The sequence below is a fragment of the Stegostoma tigrinum genome, chromosome 19, assembly GCF_030684315.1.
Source record: "Stegostoma tigrinum isolate sSteTig4 chromosome 19, sSteTig4.hap1, whole genome shotgun sequence".
NCBI classification, from domain to species: Eukaryota; Metazoa; Chordata; class Chondrichthyes; order Orectolobiformes; family Stegostomatidae; genus Stegostoma; species Stegostoma tigrinum.
Window position 1 is genome coordinate 60,676,344 of NC_081372.1, and position 19,340 is coordinate 60,695,683.

At 42.0% G+C, this 19,340-nt stretch overlaps 1 protein-coding gene across 3 annotated transcripts in view; it reads right to left on the reverse strand.

Annotated features, from left to right (window-relative positions):
* Positions 1-19,340, reverse strand: part of vapb (VAMP (vesicle-associated membrane protein)-associated protein B and C) — a 131,590-nt gene that overhangs the window by 57,663 nt on the left and 54,587 nt on the right. For all 3 annotated transcript variants that reach the window (XM_059652891.1, XM_048549728.1, XM_048549727.1), the window contains exon 2: positions 7,192-7,344. In XM_059652891.1, coding sequence (XP_059508874.1) covers positions 7,192-7,344 — 153 coding nt within the window. The remainder of the gene's footprint in view (positions 1-7,191; positions 7,345-19,340) is intronic.

Sequence of the window (19,340 nt, forward strand, 5' to 3'; positions counted from 1 at the left end):
TTGTGTAAAACATTCTTCCAGTACTTGAAAAGTATAGCTTTGAATCCTAGAAGAGTTTTCTAGAAATGTAATTGTAATGTAATTGTAATTGAAATGTTATGCTGCAGCTCTATAAAACTCTGGTTAGACCCCATTTGAAATATTCTGTTCAGTTCAGGTCAACTCATTCCAGTAAACATGTAGAAACTTTAGAGAGGTTTCAGAGGAGATTTACCAGGATGCTGCCTGGACTGGACAGCAGGTCTTATGAGGAAAGGTTGAGGGAGTTAGGGCTTTTTTCATTGAAGCAAAGAAGGATGAGAGGTGACTTGATAGAGGTGTACAAGATGATGAGAGGCATAGACAGAGTGGATAACCCGAGACTTTCTTCCCAGGGCGGAAATGACTATTACAAGGAGGCATAATTTTAAGGTGATTGGAGGGGAGATGTCAGAGGTAGGTGCTTCACACAGAGAGTGGTAGGCGTGTGGAATGTGAAGCCGACAGTGGTAGTGGGGTCAAGATACTTTAAAGACTTTTAAGTGACTCTTGGATAAGCACATGGAGGATAGTAAAATGTACGGTATGCAGAGTATATTGATCTTAGTAGGACAATAGGTCAACATAGCATCATGGGCTGAAGGGCCTATACTGTGCTGTGCTGTTCGATGTTAAATTTAGGCAAAATCAAACTTCACAGGAGGGTTGAACAGCTGAGACTTCCAAAAGTTTTTTAAAACTCTACAATGACAACCTTGCCACCAACATTACCTCTGTTCAGAATCAGAAATAATTGCAACGAGGTTGGGCACATTGTGCTGCCAATTGGCAGCACAGTCTATTTTGAAACACAGGTCAGACAGACAGAGGCTACTTGCAGGAATCATAGGAAGATTGAAAAGGACAAACAAGCAGCAGCTTTAGTGCAGTGGGCCCAGTTCAGACAGGTCCCAGGTTGGCTGAGATACAAAAGACAAAGAGACTGAAAGAAAAAGCACAGTTTTGAGGTGGTGGTGTTGTTGTTGTTTGGCGGGGGGGTGGGGGAGAGGGTGAGAATGAGATGAAAGAGAAGAATGAGAAGAAGAAATATGATGAAAGAACAGCAGCAAACTGGAAATGGATCTAACAGCATTATTTTGTCATCAACTGATGCCTTCTGAGGTAGGCTCTGCTTCTCATGTAAATACATGCCTGTGCACATTGCTGGAGTTGTACAGCAGAAATTAGAACCAGAGAAAATAATAATGGTAAAAAGTTAAATCTTGAGACTCTGAGTGAACACATGCAGCATTTGTAACAGGAGAGATGAATTGACAATAGAAACAGAAATAAATCAATATGTTTTGGTAGTGTTATAGAGATGTGGTTACAAGGTGAACAAGCCTGGGAACTCAATACTCAAAGGTATTCAACATCTTGGCATTCAGAAGAAACCCATAAGGGAAAGGAGGTAGTATAGCTTTGTTCATAAAAGATGTTTCAGTTCAGTGCCAAGCAGTGATACATGTGTAGCCATATTCATGGCACCAGGGTGGCTCTGCTGTCCAACAGCAGAGGAAAAACATGGCAGGGTTAAAGTGGTAGGGGCTTTCACTGTCAGAGGAACAGACGTTTGCAGTGCAAAATAGAATCCTGGATGTTGCCTCCCAGATGCGAGGTTTTGGGGTGTCACTGAACAGCTGCAGAGCATTCTGAAGGGGGAGGGCAAACAGAGAGATTGTGGTATATATTGGTACCAACAACATAAGGAGGAAAAGGGGTGAGGTTCTAAAAGGAGAATATATAGAGAACTAGGAAAAAGATTAAAGTAGAGGACCCAAAAGGTAATCTTGGATTACTTTCAGTAAATAAATAAACTAAAATAGTTGGTTAGTCCAGAAGAATGCATGACTGCAGGATGGTGCAGGAGGGACAGCTTTTGATTTCTGGGGCATTGGGAACATTTTTGGGGGTGGTACAACCTGTGCAAGGTGGACAGGTTGCACCCGAGCCGCAATGGGGCAACCATCCTTACCGGAGGTTTTGCTAGTGCTGCTGGGGAGGGTTTAAATTATGTTGGTAGAAGGCTGAGGCCAAGACAGTGTGCTCAACAGGGGAAGGTAAACAGCCAAAATTAGAAATGATGATAAGTGAGTCTGGAAGGCATAGACATGAAAGGCCAGTTAAGGCACAGGAGAGCTTGGGGAGGCTGAATTATTGAATGATATCTATTTTAATGTGGACGGAAGAACAAGGCAGATGAGTTGAGGACACAAATTAAAACATGAGGAATTATGCCATTGAGGCATAGTTGAGAGAGGAGGAGGAATGATAGCTCAAGGATACAGTGTCTTAAAACAGGAAGGGAAGGAGGAAGTATTGCAATTTTTGACAGGGAATCTATTACAGCTGTAATCTTAAATAAAGGCTCCTCAAATGAAGACAACAAAGTGTGAAGCTGGATGAACACACGAGGCCAAGCAGCATCTCAGGAGCAGAAAAGCTGACGTTTCGGGCCTAGACCCTTCATCAGAGAGCTCTGAAGAAGGGTCTAGGCCCGAAACATCAGCTTTTGTGCTCCTGAGATGCTGTTTGGCCTGCTGTGTTCATCCAGCTTCACACTTTGTTATCTTGGATTCTCCAGCATCTGCAGTTCCTGTTATCTCAGCTCCTCAAATGAAGCCATGCAGGTAGAACTTAAAAAACCAAAAAAGAACAATCACATTACATACTAGGTCTCCAACAGTCCAAGAGAAACAGAACAGCAGATATAGTCATTTAGCTGTACAGCATGGAAACAGACACTTTGGTGTGCACACAATATCAAAGCCTGTTTCTGCCATAATCCTACACACTTCAAGTAAGTTCCCTTGACTAAGCACTTTCCCACCTATTCTCATCTGACCTCAGCAATATATCCTTCTGTATGCGTCTACGTTATGTGGTTATCTACATTATGTACCCATGTAGGCAGGTATCCCCGTAACATAGTAAAGAAATCGCCGAGACAGAGAGAAAAGACATGGAATCATGGATTCTTTGATGATAAGTGCCTTTAAGAGGGATCTGTCTGTTTTAGTTCTCTTGAAGAGAGTGTTGTAAACCTGGTGCCTAGATCGCTGCTCCATGGAAAGCAAAGTAGCTTTGGGTTGAGACTAAAGAAGAATGACTGGGTGCAGTCAGATTCACACAGGGTTTTAGTTTTCCTTTTAGTTGTTGAATTTGAGCTTTTGAAGTTGAAGCAGCTAAATACAGTTCTCTCTCTGCTGCTGCAAAAAAATTGAGTTCTCTCTCTGCTGTTGGATTCATTCTGTCCACAGTCCTTGTCCTGGACTGGATGAGATAGCAAGTGAGGGAAATCTGTTTTGCTGAATTTTGCCTGTGTGTTCAGGGCATGCTGCTATATTGGAACAGTTGATGAGCAGGAATTAAATAATATACTAGTTTGTTAATTATTTCAATACAGTTAAAGTTGTCAATTCTCTTTTTGTTTGCATTTTAAATGTGGTGTAAGAATAAGCTGCATTTTGCTTTAGCCTAGTAGTTTGACCATTCAAATCACGTCTGGACGCAGTGCCTTATACTTGCTTTCAAATAAAAGTTAGGGCTCCTTGAAATGTTTTGGGGGGGCCATAACAAATCCAGTCTATCTGCAGGTCATAGGTCTATAAGCTTTTTTTAAATTCATTCATGGGATGCGGGCATTGCTGGCTAGGCCAGCATTTATTTCCCAAACATAATTGCTGAGAGACCAGTAACAGTTCAACCATGTCGCTGCGGGTCTGGAATCACACGTAGGTCAGACCGGGCAAGGACCCAGGTCCTATGTACTTTACCTGGGTCTTTAAATTAATAGTCTAACAATAACAACACCAGGCCTTCATTTACCCATCAGCCAAGTCATACCATGCAGATTTTCAGTTACATGCAAACACAATGCTGAAGTTTTAGACATGGCTCCCAAATTATGCACCTGAATGTTCCATGAAAAGGAAAGGTTTGAAACTCTGACACAATAGACAGATTTATGGGCACGGTCCTGTTGTAGGTACAGCACTTCACAGCAGCTGTAGAGCAAATGCCACAACAGAAAATGGTTTGATTGACTTTAATTAATCAGGTGGTCAGCGCACTGGCACAAGAAATAAAAACTAACGCTAAGATCCCAAAGAAAATAACTTACTGCTTGCTTATATTTGACTCCTAGATGCACACTGCATGGCTTATCCTGATGATCTCTAAAGCAGCTCAGAGACTCAAAATATTCATGGCAAACAAAACTGGGTAGTAAAATGCAGTCTTTCTTGTCTTGCCATTATCCAAATCAATATGTTAAAACTACTAACTTGGTATGCTCTTTAAATCATTGAGCTCATGTTATCCGGCCTACTCAAAGGGTTTGATAGCAGGCACCATTAGCAAGGCACCAAGTGCTTTTTCGAAGAAGAGAAGATTAAAGACTGATTTATAAAGTCAGCCTGGAGCCCTCAATAATAATGACGGCTCTGTTGTAATGTATGCCTATGTATATACTTACTTACATATAATCCCAGGTCCTCAATAATACATATTCTAACACAGAAACAAGAGGCAGTTGTAGGCCATTCAACGCTTTGAGCATGCTCTGTCATTAAATATGACCATGGCTGGGCATGTTGTTGGAGGGGATCCTGAGGGACAGGATTTTCGATTATTTGGAAAGTCAAGGACTGATTAGGGATAGCCAACATAGTTTCGTGTGTGGGAAATCATGACTCACTAAACTGATTGCGGTTTTTAAAGAAGTAACAAAGAGGATTGTTAAAGGCAGAATGGTGCACACAATCTATGTGGACTTCAGTAAAGCGCTTGACAAGGTTCAGCATTGGTAGGCTGGTTAGCAAAGTTAGACCACATGGAATACAGGAAGAACTCGGCAGGTGGATACAGAACTGACTCAAAATGTAGGAGACAGAGGGTGGTGGTGGAGGGTTCCTGTTCAAACTGGAGACCTGTGACCTGCACTGCGTTACATGGATTGGTACTGGGTCCACTAATTTTTCTCATTTATATAAATGACTTGGATATGAACATAGCGGGTACGGTTAGTAAGTTTGCAGATGACACCAAAATTGGTGGTGCAATGGAGAGCAAAGAAGTTTACCTCAGAGTACAATGGAATCTTGATCAGGCTGAGCAGTGACAGATGGAGTTTAATTTAGATAAATGTGACATGATGCATTTTGGAAAAGCAAATCAGGGCAGGACCTATTCACTTAATGGTAATGTCCTAGGGAATGCTGCTGAACAAAGTGACCTCGGAATGCAAGTTCATAGTTACTTGTAAGTAGAGTCGCAGGTAGGCAAGATTGCGAAGAAAGCATTTGGTATGCTTGGCTTCATTGATCAATGCACTGAGTATAGGAGTTGGGAGAATAATTTGTGGTGGCACAGGGTATTGGTTAGGCCATTTTTGGAATACTGCTTTCAATTCTGATCTCTCTGCTATAGGAAAGACGTTGTGAAACTTGAAAGGGTTCAGAAAAGATTTAAGGATGTTGCTGGGTTTGGAGGATTTGAGCTACACCCAGAGGCTGAACAGGCTGAGGCGTTTTCTTTCCCTGGAGTGCCAGAGGTTTATAAAATCATGAGGGGCATAGATAGGATGAATAGCCAAGGTCTTTTCCCCAGGGTAGGGGGTTCTAAAACTAGTCGGCATAGGTTTAAGGTGAGAGGGAAAATATTTATAAGAGACTTGAGGGGCAACGTTTTCACGCTGAGGGTCATGAGTGTACGGAATGAGCTGCCAGAGAAGTGGAGGAGACACTTTTATAACATTTAACATTATAACATTTAAAAGGCGTCAGGATGAATATATGAATAGCAAGAGTTTAGGCGGATATAGGCCAAATGCGTGCAAACGGGACTAGATTAATTTAGGAAACCTCTTCAGCATGGATGAGTTGGACCAAAGGGTCTGTTTCCATGGCGCACTGCTCTATGTCTGTATGATCTTATATCTCAGCACCTTAGTCCTGCTTTTTCTACACATTTCTTCATTACTTTAATATCTAAAAGTTTATTTACCTTTTTCATGAATATATTCTTGGATAGCGAATTCCATGAGTTTACCACCCCAAGTGAAGAAATATCTCACCTTAGTTCTCAAAGGTCTATCCTATGTACTGACAGTATGACCACTGACCAAGGATTCATAATCAATTGAAACATCCTCCCTGCATTTGGCAGTCTAGCTCTGTTAGAATTTTGTAAGCTTCAATTAAATCACCTCTCATTTCTCTCAACTCTACATGACCAGTCAAACCAATCTCTCCTTATACAACTATGCTGCCATCCTAAGAAACAGCCTAGTAAACCTCTGTTGGCAAGTATACTCTCTCCTAGTTAGGGAGAACAAAACTGCACACAATTGTTCAACTGTAGTCTCACCAGGGCCCTCTAAGGGTCACTGGACCTGAAACGTTAAATCTAATTTTTTTCTTCATTGATGCTGCTGACCTGCTGAGCTTTTCCAGCACCTTCTGTTTTTGTTCCTGATTTACGACATCCGCAGTTCTTTTGGTTTATATTCTTGTTGCTGAACATGAATTTTAAAAAATCCTTCACATAGCTCACACTGATGCTTTGGTCAAGATGGCCTGTAGTACTGTTTTAATTTTGAAAAAGCTTGCCTAGAATGTCACCAGTTGAAGGGCTCCACAGAAACATGCCAGCGTTGGACCCTATTGTGTCAATAGCAAAAGACAGTCCTTGTTGGTATCTCAGTTTTTGAACAGGGATCTATCCTACACCAGTGTGTTACTATTCAAAGGTAAGATCTCAAAGAACAGTATTAAACTATTAGAATGCAAAATATATCAACATTTCATATGCTTTCACAGTTATGTCTACTACACACAATGCAATTCAAACTGAGAAGATCAATTACTGTAATGAACAGATAATACAGCCAAAATTACATTCCTGCTCACTAAAGTAGAGATAGACTGGAGCTTCTACTAACTTATACCTGTAAGAAATTATGAAATAGAGTAGTAGATTTAATAAGTGGAATGAAACTTTACATCTTTAAATACCTCAAAAGCTGAAAATGCGATGTGAATCCTGCAAAACGCATTACACGATGTCTTAACAAGAAGCTTCAGCTTCTGATCCCATCACCTCCAGTAGCAGTATGTTCATACAAAGATTTAATTAGGCACAAAGTCCTGGTGTACCAACAACACATCATACCTGAGACATTGATTGAAGTGCCTGCATCAATAACTCCACTGTTAGGCCTTACACAATATCTCCGCGGGGCTGTAGTCTTCACTTTAAAACATATGTTTTTATCTGAGGGATTACTTAGTTTCAGGTTTGTAGTGACGACATCTGTGAAAGGACCTGTAACCAAAACCAGAAAAACAGTTTAAAAAATTTATTTTCAGTAGCAGTCAATTTTCCAGAAGATGACATATGGCATTGCTCAAAGTTATCTGGGCTCCATAATGCTTTACCTCTAACTGTCTGTCCTTTTATACCCTCTCTCTTAAATTGACAGATCTAGGTATAATCGGACCAAGGTTAATTAATGAATAATTGAAACATCTGATCTATAACTGGCTTTTCTCTTGTTTTAAGGATTATTTTGTGAGACTAACATCTACAAACTAAAGATAGGGGGAGTTGGGTAACAAAGAAAACAAGGAAGGAACTGGTCAGGATGCACATTCTACAGCCCTCCCGGCCTTTCCACTGCACCTCTGAATCTAATCTCTCATTTAAATTAGGTCAGATAAGACAGGATACAGCAAGGACATGCATATAACGCTATAAACATCACCTAAGTTTGACCTAGCAGCCAGTGCTTGTTCATCCGGCTTTCAACGTCAACATCAACATCCATTTCTCACCATTGAAACTGGTCAGTTGTTATTAACAGGTTTGTCATGATGTTATCCTTCCCTGATGAATAATTAAAAATCCTACTTCTCTGAGTGATGCATATTTTTGCTAAGTGCATACCTCACTGAAGTAAATGAAGTTTGTAATGTGAAGTGCCAGAAGGAACATTTGGTTGATAAATGCTTGGAAAAATCTTATTACGCTATACAGAATACAGAGATTTAAGGGTAAACAAAACACCCAATGACACAAGGCAGCCAAAGCTATTGGAAGAATGAGCAAAATGAACACAAGTGCAAGTCAGCAATGCACATCATGTAAGACTCCCAAGCACAAATCATGCTATTCATCACTGTGTCAACATAAGTGATGTACAAAGACATTTATTATACCCCCATGGGCTTTGAGGGGGTCTCAGCCAAGTGACACATGTGACAAAACCCCAACCAATTCCCTGGCAGGAAACCACAAATCAGCACAGCAAAGAATGAAAACCAAACTATCTCCTATTTTAAAGTTAATTAAACAATTGGGCAGGTTGGGCGTATATGAAACATTTTAATTTTACTGTGTTGCAAATCTACTAATAGTGAGGCTGATTTGGTTTGGCTTGCTACCCTCATGTCAAAGAATCACATGGCATGGAAACAGACCCTTTGAAACAATTCGTTCATGCAGACCAGAGATCCCAGTCTAACCTAGTCCCATTTGCCAGCATTTGGCCCATATCCTTCTAAACCCTTCCTAATCATACACCCATCCAGATGCCTTTTAAATGCTATAATTGTACCTGCCTCTACCACCACAACTGGCAGCCCATGTCATATACATACACCACCCTCAGCATGAAAAAGTTATCCCTCAGGTCCTTTTTAGATCTTTCCCCTCTCATCTTTAACCTATGCCCTCTATTTTAGGACTCTCCCACCCTGGGAAAAAGACCTATTTGTGATATCCATGCCTCTCAAGATTTTATAAAGCTTGAAGGTCAACCGTCAGCCTCCCACACACCAGGGGAGAAAAAGCCCCAGCCTATTCAGCTTCCTATAGCTTTAACCTGCTAATTCCCAGTAACTTCCTTGTTAATCTTTTCTGCACCCTCTCAGATTTAAAAACCTCCTCCTATAGAAGGATGAACAGAATTGTATGCAGTATTTTAAGTGTCTTCACCAATGTCCTGTACAGCTGCAACATGATGCCCCAACTCGTATAATCAATGTTCTGATTGATGAAGGCAAGTGTACCAAACACTTACCGCACCAACTTGTCTATCTGCGACTCCTCCTGCTCCCCTAAGTTTCCATGTTCAGAAACAGTCCACAGGGCCTACCATTAAGTGTTTGAGTCCTGTCCTGGTTTGCCTTACCAAAATTCGATACCTCTCATTTACCTAACCTAAAGTCCAACTGCCACTCCTTGGCCCATTTGATCAAGGGCCCATTATACTCTGAGATAATCTAGTTCACTGTCCACAAGACCATCTAATTTGGTTTCATCTGTAACTAATCATGCCTCCTGTATTCACATCCAAATCATTTATATAAATAACAGAAGGCAATGGGCCCAGCATTGATCCTTGTGGCACACCGCTGGTCACAGGCCTCCAGTCCAAAAGCAACTCTCTACCACCACCCTCTGACTCCTACCTTCCAGCCATTTTTCTTTCCAAATGGCTAGCTCCTCTTGGATCACATGATTTAACTTTGCTAACCATTCTATCACACAGAACGTTTTGAAGTCCATACAGACACTCCGTCCTGATCAATCTTCTTTGGAGCCTCTTGACAAAATTCAATTGAGTCAGTGAGACGTTGTTTCCCACATGCAAAGCCATGTTGACTATCCCTAATCAGTCCTTGACATTCCAAATGCATGTAAATCCTGTGCCTCAGAATCCCCTCCAACAACTTATCCATCAATGACGTCAGGCCCTCTGGTCTACAGTTCCTTGACTTTTCCTTACAGCTTTTTTTTTAAAACAATGGCACCCCATAGCCACTCTCCAGTCTACAGCACCTCACACATGGCTGTCTAGAATATAAATATCTCAGTAGACTTGCTGCTGATCATTCTCCCCCTTCCAAATATTCTGCACCCTGTCCTAGACATCCTTGACCCTGGTACCAAGGAAGCAACATACCACTGTGATGTCTTGCTGACGACCGCAGAAACATCTGTCTGGGCCCCAGGCCATACAGGCCCCTATTACAATCGATCACTTGGAACCTGACATAGCCCTCATTAAGCACAGCCAGTCACAGAACCAGAAACTGTCGGTGATATACCGCATCCTCCAAGAGGCCATCACCCCCAATAGTGTCCAAAATAGTATATCTGTTTGAGATGGGGATAGGCCATGGGCTACCTCTTTTACCGTTCCTAGCAGCCAACCATCTAAGTCAGTTTTCCTTGCAGTAGAGCACAACATTCTATTAGCTTTTCTGTTTCCTTGCTGTATCTCCAACTTAGGTAGGGAAAAGGATGAGGTTTTGCAGACAGAATATTGGAAGGTAAGCAGGAGGTTTAAAAAGTAGGCCGTTGAGGGTAGTAATATCTGGATTACTCCTGGTACCACATGCTGTTGAGAGTAGCAATAGGAAGATACAGTAGATGAATGCATGGCTGAATAGTTGGTGCAGGGGTAAGGGTCTCATTTTTGGAAAATTGAGATCTCTTGAGGGGTAAAAGTGACATGTATGAGAGGGACAGGTTCCTCCTGATTTGGAAAGGGACCAATCTCCTTGTGTAGAGATTTTCTAGTGCTGCTTTGGTGGCTTTAAACTAGTAAGGGGGGGACGGTAGGAACCGAAGTGATAGTGAGAAAAGAGAAAAGACTGAAGCCGGTACAGTAGATAAGGGAAGCAAATTAAATAGTCAAGGGGCACAAGGGCATGGCAGAGTATGAGGTAAGATTGATTAATTAAACTGTATTTACTTCAATGCAAAAGGCCTGACGAGTAGGAAGTTTATAGAATCCCTACAGTGTGCCAACAGCCCCTTCGGCTCAACAAGTCCACACAGACACTCTGAAAATCCCACCCTGACCTATCCTTCTATAACCCTCGTGGCCACACATCCTGAATACGATGGGCAATCCAGCATGGCCAATCAACCTAATCTGCACAACTTTGTGGGAGGAAATTGGAGCACCTGGAGGAAACCCATGTAGACATAGGGAGAACGTGCAAACTCCACACAGACAGTTGCCTGAAGGTGGAATCGTACCTGGGTCCCCGGCGCTGTGATGCAGCAGTGCTAATCATTGAGCCACTGTGCTGCCCCCAGGCAAATGAACTCAGGGTATGGCCAGAAACATAGGATTGGGATTTCATAGCTATTACAGAAATGTCGCTCAGGGATGAACAGGACTGACGGCTTAATATTCTGGGCATAAATGTTCTCTGAAAGATAGAAAGAGAGGGAAGAGAGAAAGGGGAGTGGCGTTTTTGATTCAGGTGACATTACGGCTGTACAGTATTTCACAGTATTTATGGGCTTCAGATCGGTATGACAGGTTGGTACAACATCGAGGGCTGAAGGGCCAGTACTGTGTCGTAATGTTCTATGTACTTAGAGAGAATATTCTGGGGAGTATATACAGTTGTTATTTGGGTGGAAATGTGTAACAATAAAAGGAATAATTACCTTGTTATTATTAGCACCCCCCCACCCCAACTGTCAGCAGGAAATTGAGATGCAAAAATGTAAAGAGGGCTCAGATATCTGTAAGAAAACAGGATTGCAACAGGTGGGGATTTTTAACTTTCCAAAAATAGACTGGGATCATCTTAGTGTTAAGGCTTGTGAGATGTTAATGGTTTAACATCCCATGAATTTTAAGCTCCTTTTCTCCTCATACAGGGGTATGTGAACACTGTCTCTACTTCCTGCCCAAACAGGATTGGACGTGAAACATATGTAGGGCTGTGAAACATCTGTAAATACAAATGGCATTAAGCTCTGTAATCTTTATGGCTCTACCCACACTGCTGCCTACCCCTGTTTCTGCTGAAATGGCCAGGTCAGTGACCTTTGATCAAGCCAGGCAGTTGTCACCACTCAAGATTGCATCCTGTTGTTATCATACAATTTGTGACGATGAAAGCTGTATCCTGTTCTCAGATGTAGTACTTGTTTTATGTACCTGCCAATTCCAAGGGTATAAAAGCAGGGACTGGCCCCTGTTCAGGGAGAATAGCTCACAATACTCAGCACTCTGTGCCGAGCTGCGTACAGTGATCCTCTGCAGCTTGTACTTGCTTAATAATAAAGGATTGTGTTTTTGTAACCCGGTCAGTGTCTTACTCTTGTATCAAGTCCGTGAGGGTCTCTGAAAAACAAACCTAACACATGGAGGAGGAGGAATTTGTTAAACACGCACAAGAAAACTTCTTTATTCAATATGTGGATGTTACCTACTAGAGAAGGAGCAATATTTGACCTTCTCTTGGGAAATAATACAGGGCAAGTGCTTGAAGTGTCAGTGGCGGAGCACTTTGGGGACTGTGATCATAACTTCATTAGTTTTTAAAATGGTTACAGAAAAAAGGTTGAACTGGCAAGAAAATTATCCAATACCAAACCTGCACAAGTGGACACAGAGGCAAGAAAGTATGCCAAAACAAAGCCCTCCCACACAGAGGTGCATACACATCCATCTCCACTGGGAAAGAAGTCCATGTACACCCACACCTCCACAAACGTACACACACTGACCCAGACACGTATCCACAAACACACATATCCCGACAGGGAGGCATGCCCACACACAAAAACAAGCAAGCTGACAATGCAAAGGGAAAGGAAAGGCAACCAGACACACCTTTGAGAAACAGCTCTGGACTGCTACTGAAATGGCCAAATCTTTTCAAACATTAGCAATGAAAGGGGTCAGAGTTGTAGGCCTAAGGCTTACAGTGCACCAGCTGCACAATCAACATCTTCACAGAACTGTTGATTCTAAGCCCTGCCTACCAACCCCACAATACCACAATGACTACCTTGAATTGCAGCAGTTTTCTGAACCAGTCATAGGCAGAAGTCTACAGACTCTTGCTAAATTCAGAGTGAATATTTTAATCACCCATCCATAAGTCTCTCCTGCTGAAGATTCTAGGCAGCGATTAATGATATAGGGAAACACGAATACACCGCATCTTTGATGGTATGCACGTTGAACAAGACCTTGAGAAGTACAGGAGAGGACATAAACTGGCTGCACTCGTTATCTGAGCACAGATTCTGAATTAGATAAACATGCATACTGAACAAGGCACCATATACACATATTAGTGTTGTTACTTTAGAAAGTGGATTACTGGGAACAATCCATGAAAACAACTGGGCAATCTGCCACAGTTGCTGAGATTCAGTAGCCCATTAAACTGCACAAACGCAACTCAACACCAACTACAGTGGCTAGGAAAACCCTACACGCTTCTGGCAGCAGCTTAAAGGCCTGCAAGTATCCCCTTGGAAGCTCTGTATACTGATCAGGACATATTGGTATGTCAGCCTCATGCTGGTCTCCTTCACCTCCTGGTTCATTTTGAACCTATTCAAAATGAAGAGGGCTTTAGGCATATTGAAGCACTGAAAGCAGAGCTGCAGCCATCAAAGCATTATCCTACGGTATTAATGGACACAGCCATTGTTCTGTGAGAAATTAATTATACAAAAGGGCTTTGATTTCTTTAAAACTGCGCAGGTTTTTAAAAAAAATTGAGAGTGTTAACACATTATACCAAGTGAGCAAATAACATGTGAACTCCAAAAATGCCAACTGCAATACAAATGGAGATTCTGCTCAAATGTATACTTCAGAGAATAATTTGGTGATGGCTATAAATAATTCTATACAAAGACAGCCTTTAAGATAAATATTGAGAAGCAGAAATGCTTCTCATGGCATTTACATTATAATTACTTTAATCAAATATAGCTCAGCAGAAATATTGTGTTAATGCAAAAATAAAATGAGATTTGTCTACTATAAGCAATTCTGCCAATGGACTGATGGAACATGCTAGCACTATTAATTCAGCTTCTAAATAGCACCAATCCCTGGGGCAGGCTATTCTCAACTGTTCGTCGCTTCACTTCTGATAAAAGATCATTAGCCTGAAAAGTTCTCTCTTTTTCTCTCAATGGATGCTGCCTGACCATCTTACAGCACTTTCGGTGATTTTTCAGAACCTTGTCATCTTCGTGCTGTTCAGCTCAACTTGCTTTTTCCAGACACAACCCAGCTTTGGAAGATCAGAAATATCAGTTTTTGTACCATTAATTGGACACAATAACAATTCCCCCACACCAATAGAAATCCTAGCAGTCACATTGTTATATGTGATACTGAATTACACATCAACGGAGGAAACATTTCACATCAATCTCCCAGGGTGATGCTGTCCAGTTCATTAACTACATTTTTTTTATTCAATCACAGGATGAGGGTGTGCTGACTAGGCCAGCATTTATTGCCCATCCCTAATTGTGCAGTGGAGAGTTAAGAGTCAGCAACATTGCTGTGGGTCTGGGGTCACAAATAGGCCAGACCTGCTAAAAGGTTGGTAGTCTCCTTCCCTAAAGGACGTTAGTAAACAGATGGGTTTTTCCAACAATCAACAATGGATTTATTGCCATCCTTAGACTCTTTAATTCCAGATATTTATTGAATTCAAATCCCACCATCTGCAGTGGCAGGATTCGAACTCCAGTGCCCAGAACGTTACCCAGGTCTCTGGATTAACAGTCCAGCGATTCTACCAAGAGGCTTTTGCCCCCCGCCCTCCCTCCCCCAAAGCATACAGCATATTACAGATCCACTTGTGGCTAAGTGCATTTATTTGTATTGTATATGGTGATTTATACCAAGCAAAACTCCTCTGGTGCAGTAATAGGGTCCCTAGCTCTGGATCAGGATGCTTGGGTTCAAATTTCACTTCGAGATAACATCTCTTGAGCAGGTGGATTAGAAAAATGTAAAGTAATATGGTAATTCATACTTATTGCATTGGGCTAACTTTTATTGTAGTGTTGGCCAAAGGGTTGGGCAGATTCAATGCCTTATGTTGGGTTACTTTCAAGCATGTCGAGCTCATGGTATTCCATACAGATCCATGCTTCTTTGCAGAATGAAGCAAGAAAACATTTTCCTCTTGGTTGTTCATTGTGCTTTCATAACACACCTTCACAGTTTCACTCTTTGCCAATGCTAGCTTTTCTCATTTTTATTCCCGTGTCCTCCGTATCTATCGAACCATAAGCATGAGTCCACATGATGTCAAAAGACCAAGTCACAGAAGGAACGTCACAAGCTACACCACTTCTGGATGTGGCTCAGAATAATGCCCAATCATATCATTAGAAGGGCTGCAAGTGTCTGGTTCAACTACAGGATATTATTTCCAAATTCTTTTGCTTTGAATATTGCTTTAGAGAGAACATTCAAAACAAATAATAGTTATTTTCGATCAATCTGTTCTGACATGTTATGACACACCCACAAAGCAGGAGGGACTTGAACCTGGACCTCCTGACCCAAAAGAAATATTATACACTTAAATCAGAGAGGAAGCAGTGCCATTGTCTCCCATTGCACTGAGACTAAACTTATGAAGAATACAGTATATTGATGATGCGCAAAGGAGAACAATGAGATCTAGTTTATATCTTTGACAAAGATGGTCACTTAACAGATTTGAGCTTTCCTGTCCCCATGCGCTACATATCCTATTCCAAGACTGATCCCAGCCACCCTGCACAGAACTAAAGAACACTGGAAATCAAGTACAGGGAAGCTGGGTGTCACAGTGGTTTGAATGCAGGTACTGCATCGTGACCTTGATTGTTATCCAACCAAAGAGTGAAGGGGTGGTGTCCTCGTCTTAGCCACAGGACCTACAGAAAATGGTTTGGGCAATCACAAGTCTCAAAATATTGATGGCCCTAAAACTCCCCTCAGCACTGTTCTCAGTACCTAGCAGGTTTCAGATTTTCTGATGCATTAAAAAGAAAGGTGATAAGGTGTAATTATCCCTCAAACATAAATGAATAATTTTATTGTCACCTGTATCTTACAGTGAGAAAAACAGTAAAGTACAGTGAAAAGCTTTTTGCTGCCATTTTGAACAGTTTAAGAAAAGAACAGGTGTAGCTTAGAAAATTAACTTATATGCCAACACAAAAATTACTGAAATTCTAAAAACAATAGTTGAAGATTCTGGAAACAGTCAGTATCTGTTGAAAGAAACAAAAGGTAAAGACTAATGGTCTTATACTTCTTCATAACTAAAAACAGGAGGGTTTGTAAACCCTTTCATCAAAGTCAAATAAGGTTGCAGGGGAAGGGGGAACAACTTCAACAAATGAACATTAATAGATATGATCTTTTATTACCACCTCTCAGTTTCCTCATTTTCTACTATGTTCCCACACAAATTATTCATTCCCATTTGCTTCACTACTAGCATCCTCTCACTTTCTTCATTTTAAACATACTGTGCAGTTTGTTTATTCTTGACATTTGAGCTCTGCTAAGAGATTATATTTGAAACAGAAAACCCATCATTTCTCTTCATACACGTGAACAAGCTGTTGTGCTCTTCGAACATTTTTGGTTTGCAGTCTCAACAGAAATTAATCCATGCAAGAGTTCACTTTGACAGCATTGTGACTGCCACAAAAATACATTATATAACCATAGCCTTACTTATTTTTGTAAATTTATATGAACATTTATAAACATCTATAAATCACAGAATCTCAGAATTTTTACAATGTACAAGGCGGCCATTCTGCCCATCTTGCCAGCACCAGCTCTGTTGATCTTGTGCATTTTCTCCACATCCCCACATACCATTACTATCCAAACAAAAATGAATTCTCTCTTGATTGGCTCAATTGAACCTGCTTCCATCAGATCTCCAGGCACTACATTCTTTAACCTAACTAAAAGCTGGAAGAAAAATTTGTCTCACATTGTCTTTGCTTCAGTTGCACATCACTTCTATGCCCTCTTGTTCGTCAATGTTTTACAAACGGAACCAGCTTCACCCTGTCTACTCTGTCCAGTCTGCTCATGATTTTGAAAACTTCAATCAGATCTCTTCCTAATCTTCCAAGGTGAACACTCCCAACTTCTTCAATCTATCCTCATAGCGGAGTTCTTTCATTTCTGGAATGATTCTTGTGAATCACTTCTGCACTTTCTCCAATGTCCACGTCAACCAGATATCCTAAATTCATCTCGTCACCAGCCAAGGCCTACCAAGTGGCTTGTACAAGTTCAACATCATTTCCTTGCATCATTTTTCATTTCTTTTGCAGCAACAGAAGTGAGGACCAGGGAGCTGCCAGGAAGGTAAGTTTCCCAGTTAAAAACTTACCTCATGCAATCAGCAGCCTCCATTTTTTTTGCTGCAGCAACGGGAGCAGTGAGAGTGATGACCGGGGGCTGCTGGGAGGCAAGTTCTTCAATTTGGCAGCAGAGCAGAGTGGGAGCAGACAAAATGTACTCTCGGAAGTGAGTGAACTGATATATTTGGGCAATGGCTCAACTCAAGACTCTACACGTGTAGTGTCTACCACCCACCCTCCTCCTCTGACCAAAATAAAAAGGACTCTGCTGCGTTGATAAGGTAAGTGTTTCTCTTTTTCTATATCATGTGCTGGTAAGTAGTGATTTGGTATAATTTTTTTCATTTCATTTATCTAGTATTTGATATTATAGTAAGACTAAGGTAAGCTTAAAAGTAAAAATAGCAGGAGATCCTGGACCCGTGTTATGCTCCTCTTGCTCAATGTGGGAGCTCAAGAACGCAGATGATGTCCCTGACTCCGGCATGTGCATGAAGTGTGTCCAGCTGCAGCTCTTGTTAGACCGCATGACTGCTCTGGAGCTGCGGATGGACTCACTTTGGAGCATCCGCGATGCTGAAGAAGTCGTGCATAGCACGTTCAGCAAATGAGTCTCACCGCAGATTAGGATCGCCGAGGGAGAAAGGGAATGGGTGGCCAAATGGCAGAAAAAAAGCAGGAAGGCAGTGCAGGTGTCCCCTGCGGTCATCTCCTTCCAAAACAGGTATACCTTTTGGATACTGTGGGGGGAGATGGCTCACCCGGGGAAGGCAGCAGTAGCCAGGTTCATGGCACCATGGCTGGCTCTGTTGTACACGAGGGTGGGAAAAAGAGCAGAAGGGCTATAGTCATAGGGGATTCGATTGTACGGGGAGTAGATAGGCAGTTCTATAGTCGAAAACGAGACTCCCGAATGGTATGGCGCCTCCCAGGTGCACAGGTCAGGGATGTTTCAGATCGACTGCAGGACATTCTGAAGGGGGAGGGTGAACAGCCAGCTGTCGTGGTGCATATAGGTAAAAAACGGGATGAGGTCCTACAAGCAGAATTTAGGGAGTTAGGAACCAAGTTAAAAAGTAGGACCTCAGAGTGCCACATGCTAGTCAGAGGAGAAATGAAAGAATAGGCAGGATAAATGAGTGGCTTGTTAGATGGTGCAAGAGGGAGGGGTTCAGATTTTTGGGACATTGGGACCAGTTCTGGGCAGGTGGGACTGTTACAAATCGGGCGGTCTACACCTGGGCAGGACTGGAACCAATGTCCAAGGGGCTGCCTATGCTAATGCTGTTGGGGAGGGTTTAAACTAATGTGGCAGGGGGATGGTAACCAAATGAGGAAGTTAGTGGACAGTAAGGAGTTAGTAACTAAAGCCTGTGAGGAACTAGAAAATGAAGTCAGCGTGACAAAGGGGAAGAGGCGGCAGACAGCAGATGATGAATGCAGAGAGACAAGTGGTCTGAGGTGCATTTGTTTTAATGCGAGAAGTGTAGCAGGTAAGGCAGATGAACTTAGGGCTTGGATTAGTACCTGGGAGTATGATGTTATTGCTAATACTGAGGCTTAGCTGAGGGAAGAGCAAAATTGGCAACTAAATATCCCAGGACATAGATGCTTCAGGCGGGATAGAGAGGGCGGTAAAAGGGGTGGAGGAGTTGCATTACTGGTCAAAGAGGATATCACAGCTGTGCTGAAGGAGGGCACAATGGAGAACTCGAGCAGTGAGGCAATTTGGGCATAGCTCAGAAATAGGAAGGGTGTGGTAACAACGTTGGGGCCGTACTAGAGGCCTTCCAACAGCGAGCGTGAGATAGAGGCACAAATATGTAGACAGAGTATGGAAAGATGTTGGAAGAACAGGGTGGTGGTGATGAGAGATTTTCATTTTCCCACCATTGACTGGGATTCACATTGTGTTAGAGGTTTAGATGGAGCAGAATTTTTAAGGAGCATCCAGGAGGGTTTACTAGAGCAGTATGTAAATAGACCAACTCGGGAAGGGGCCATACCGGACCTGGTGTTGGGGAATGAGTCTGGCCAGGTTGTTCAAAGTTTCAGTATTCAGGATTATTTTGGGAATAGCGATCACAATTGCGTAATTTTTAGAATACTGATGGACAAAGATGAGAGTGGCCCTTAAA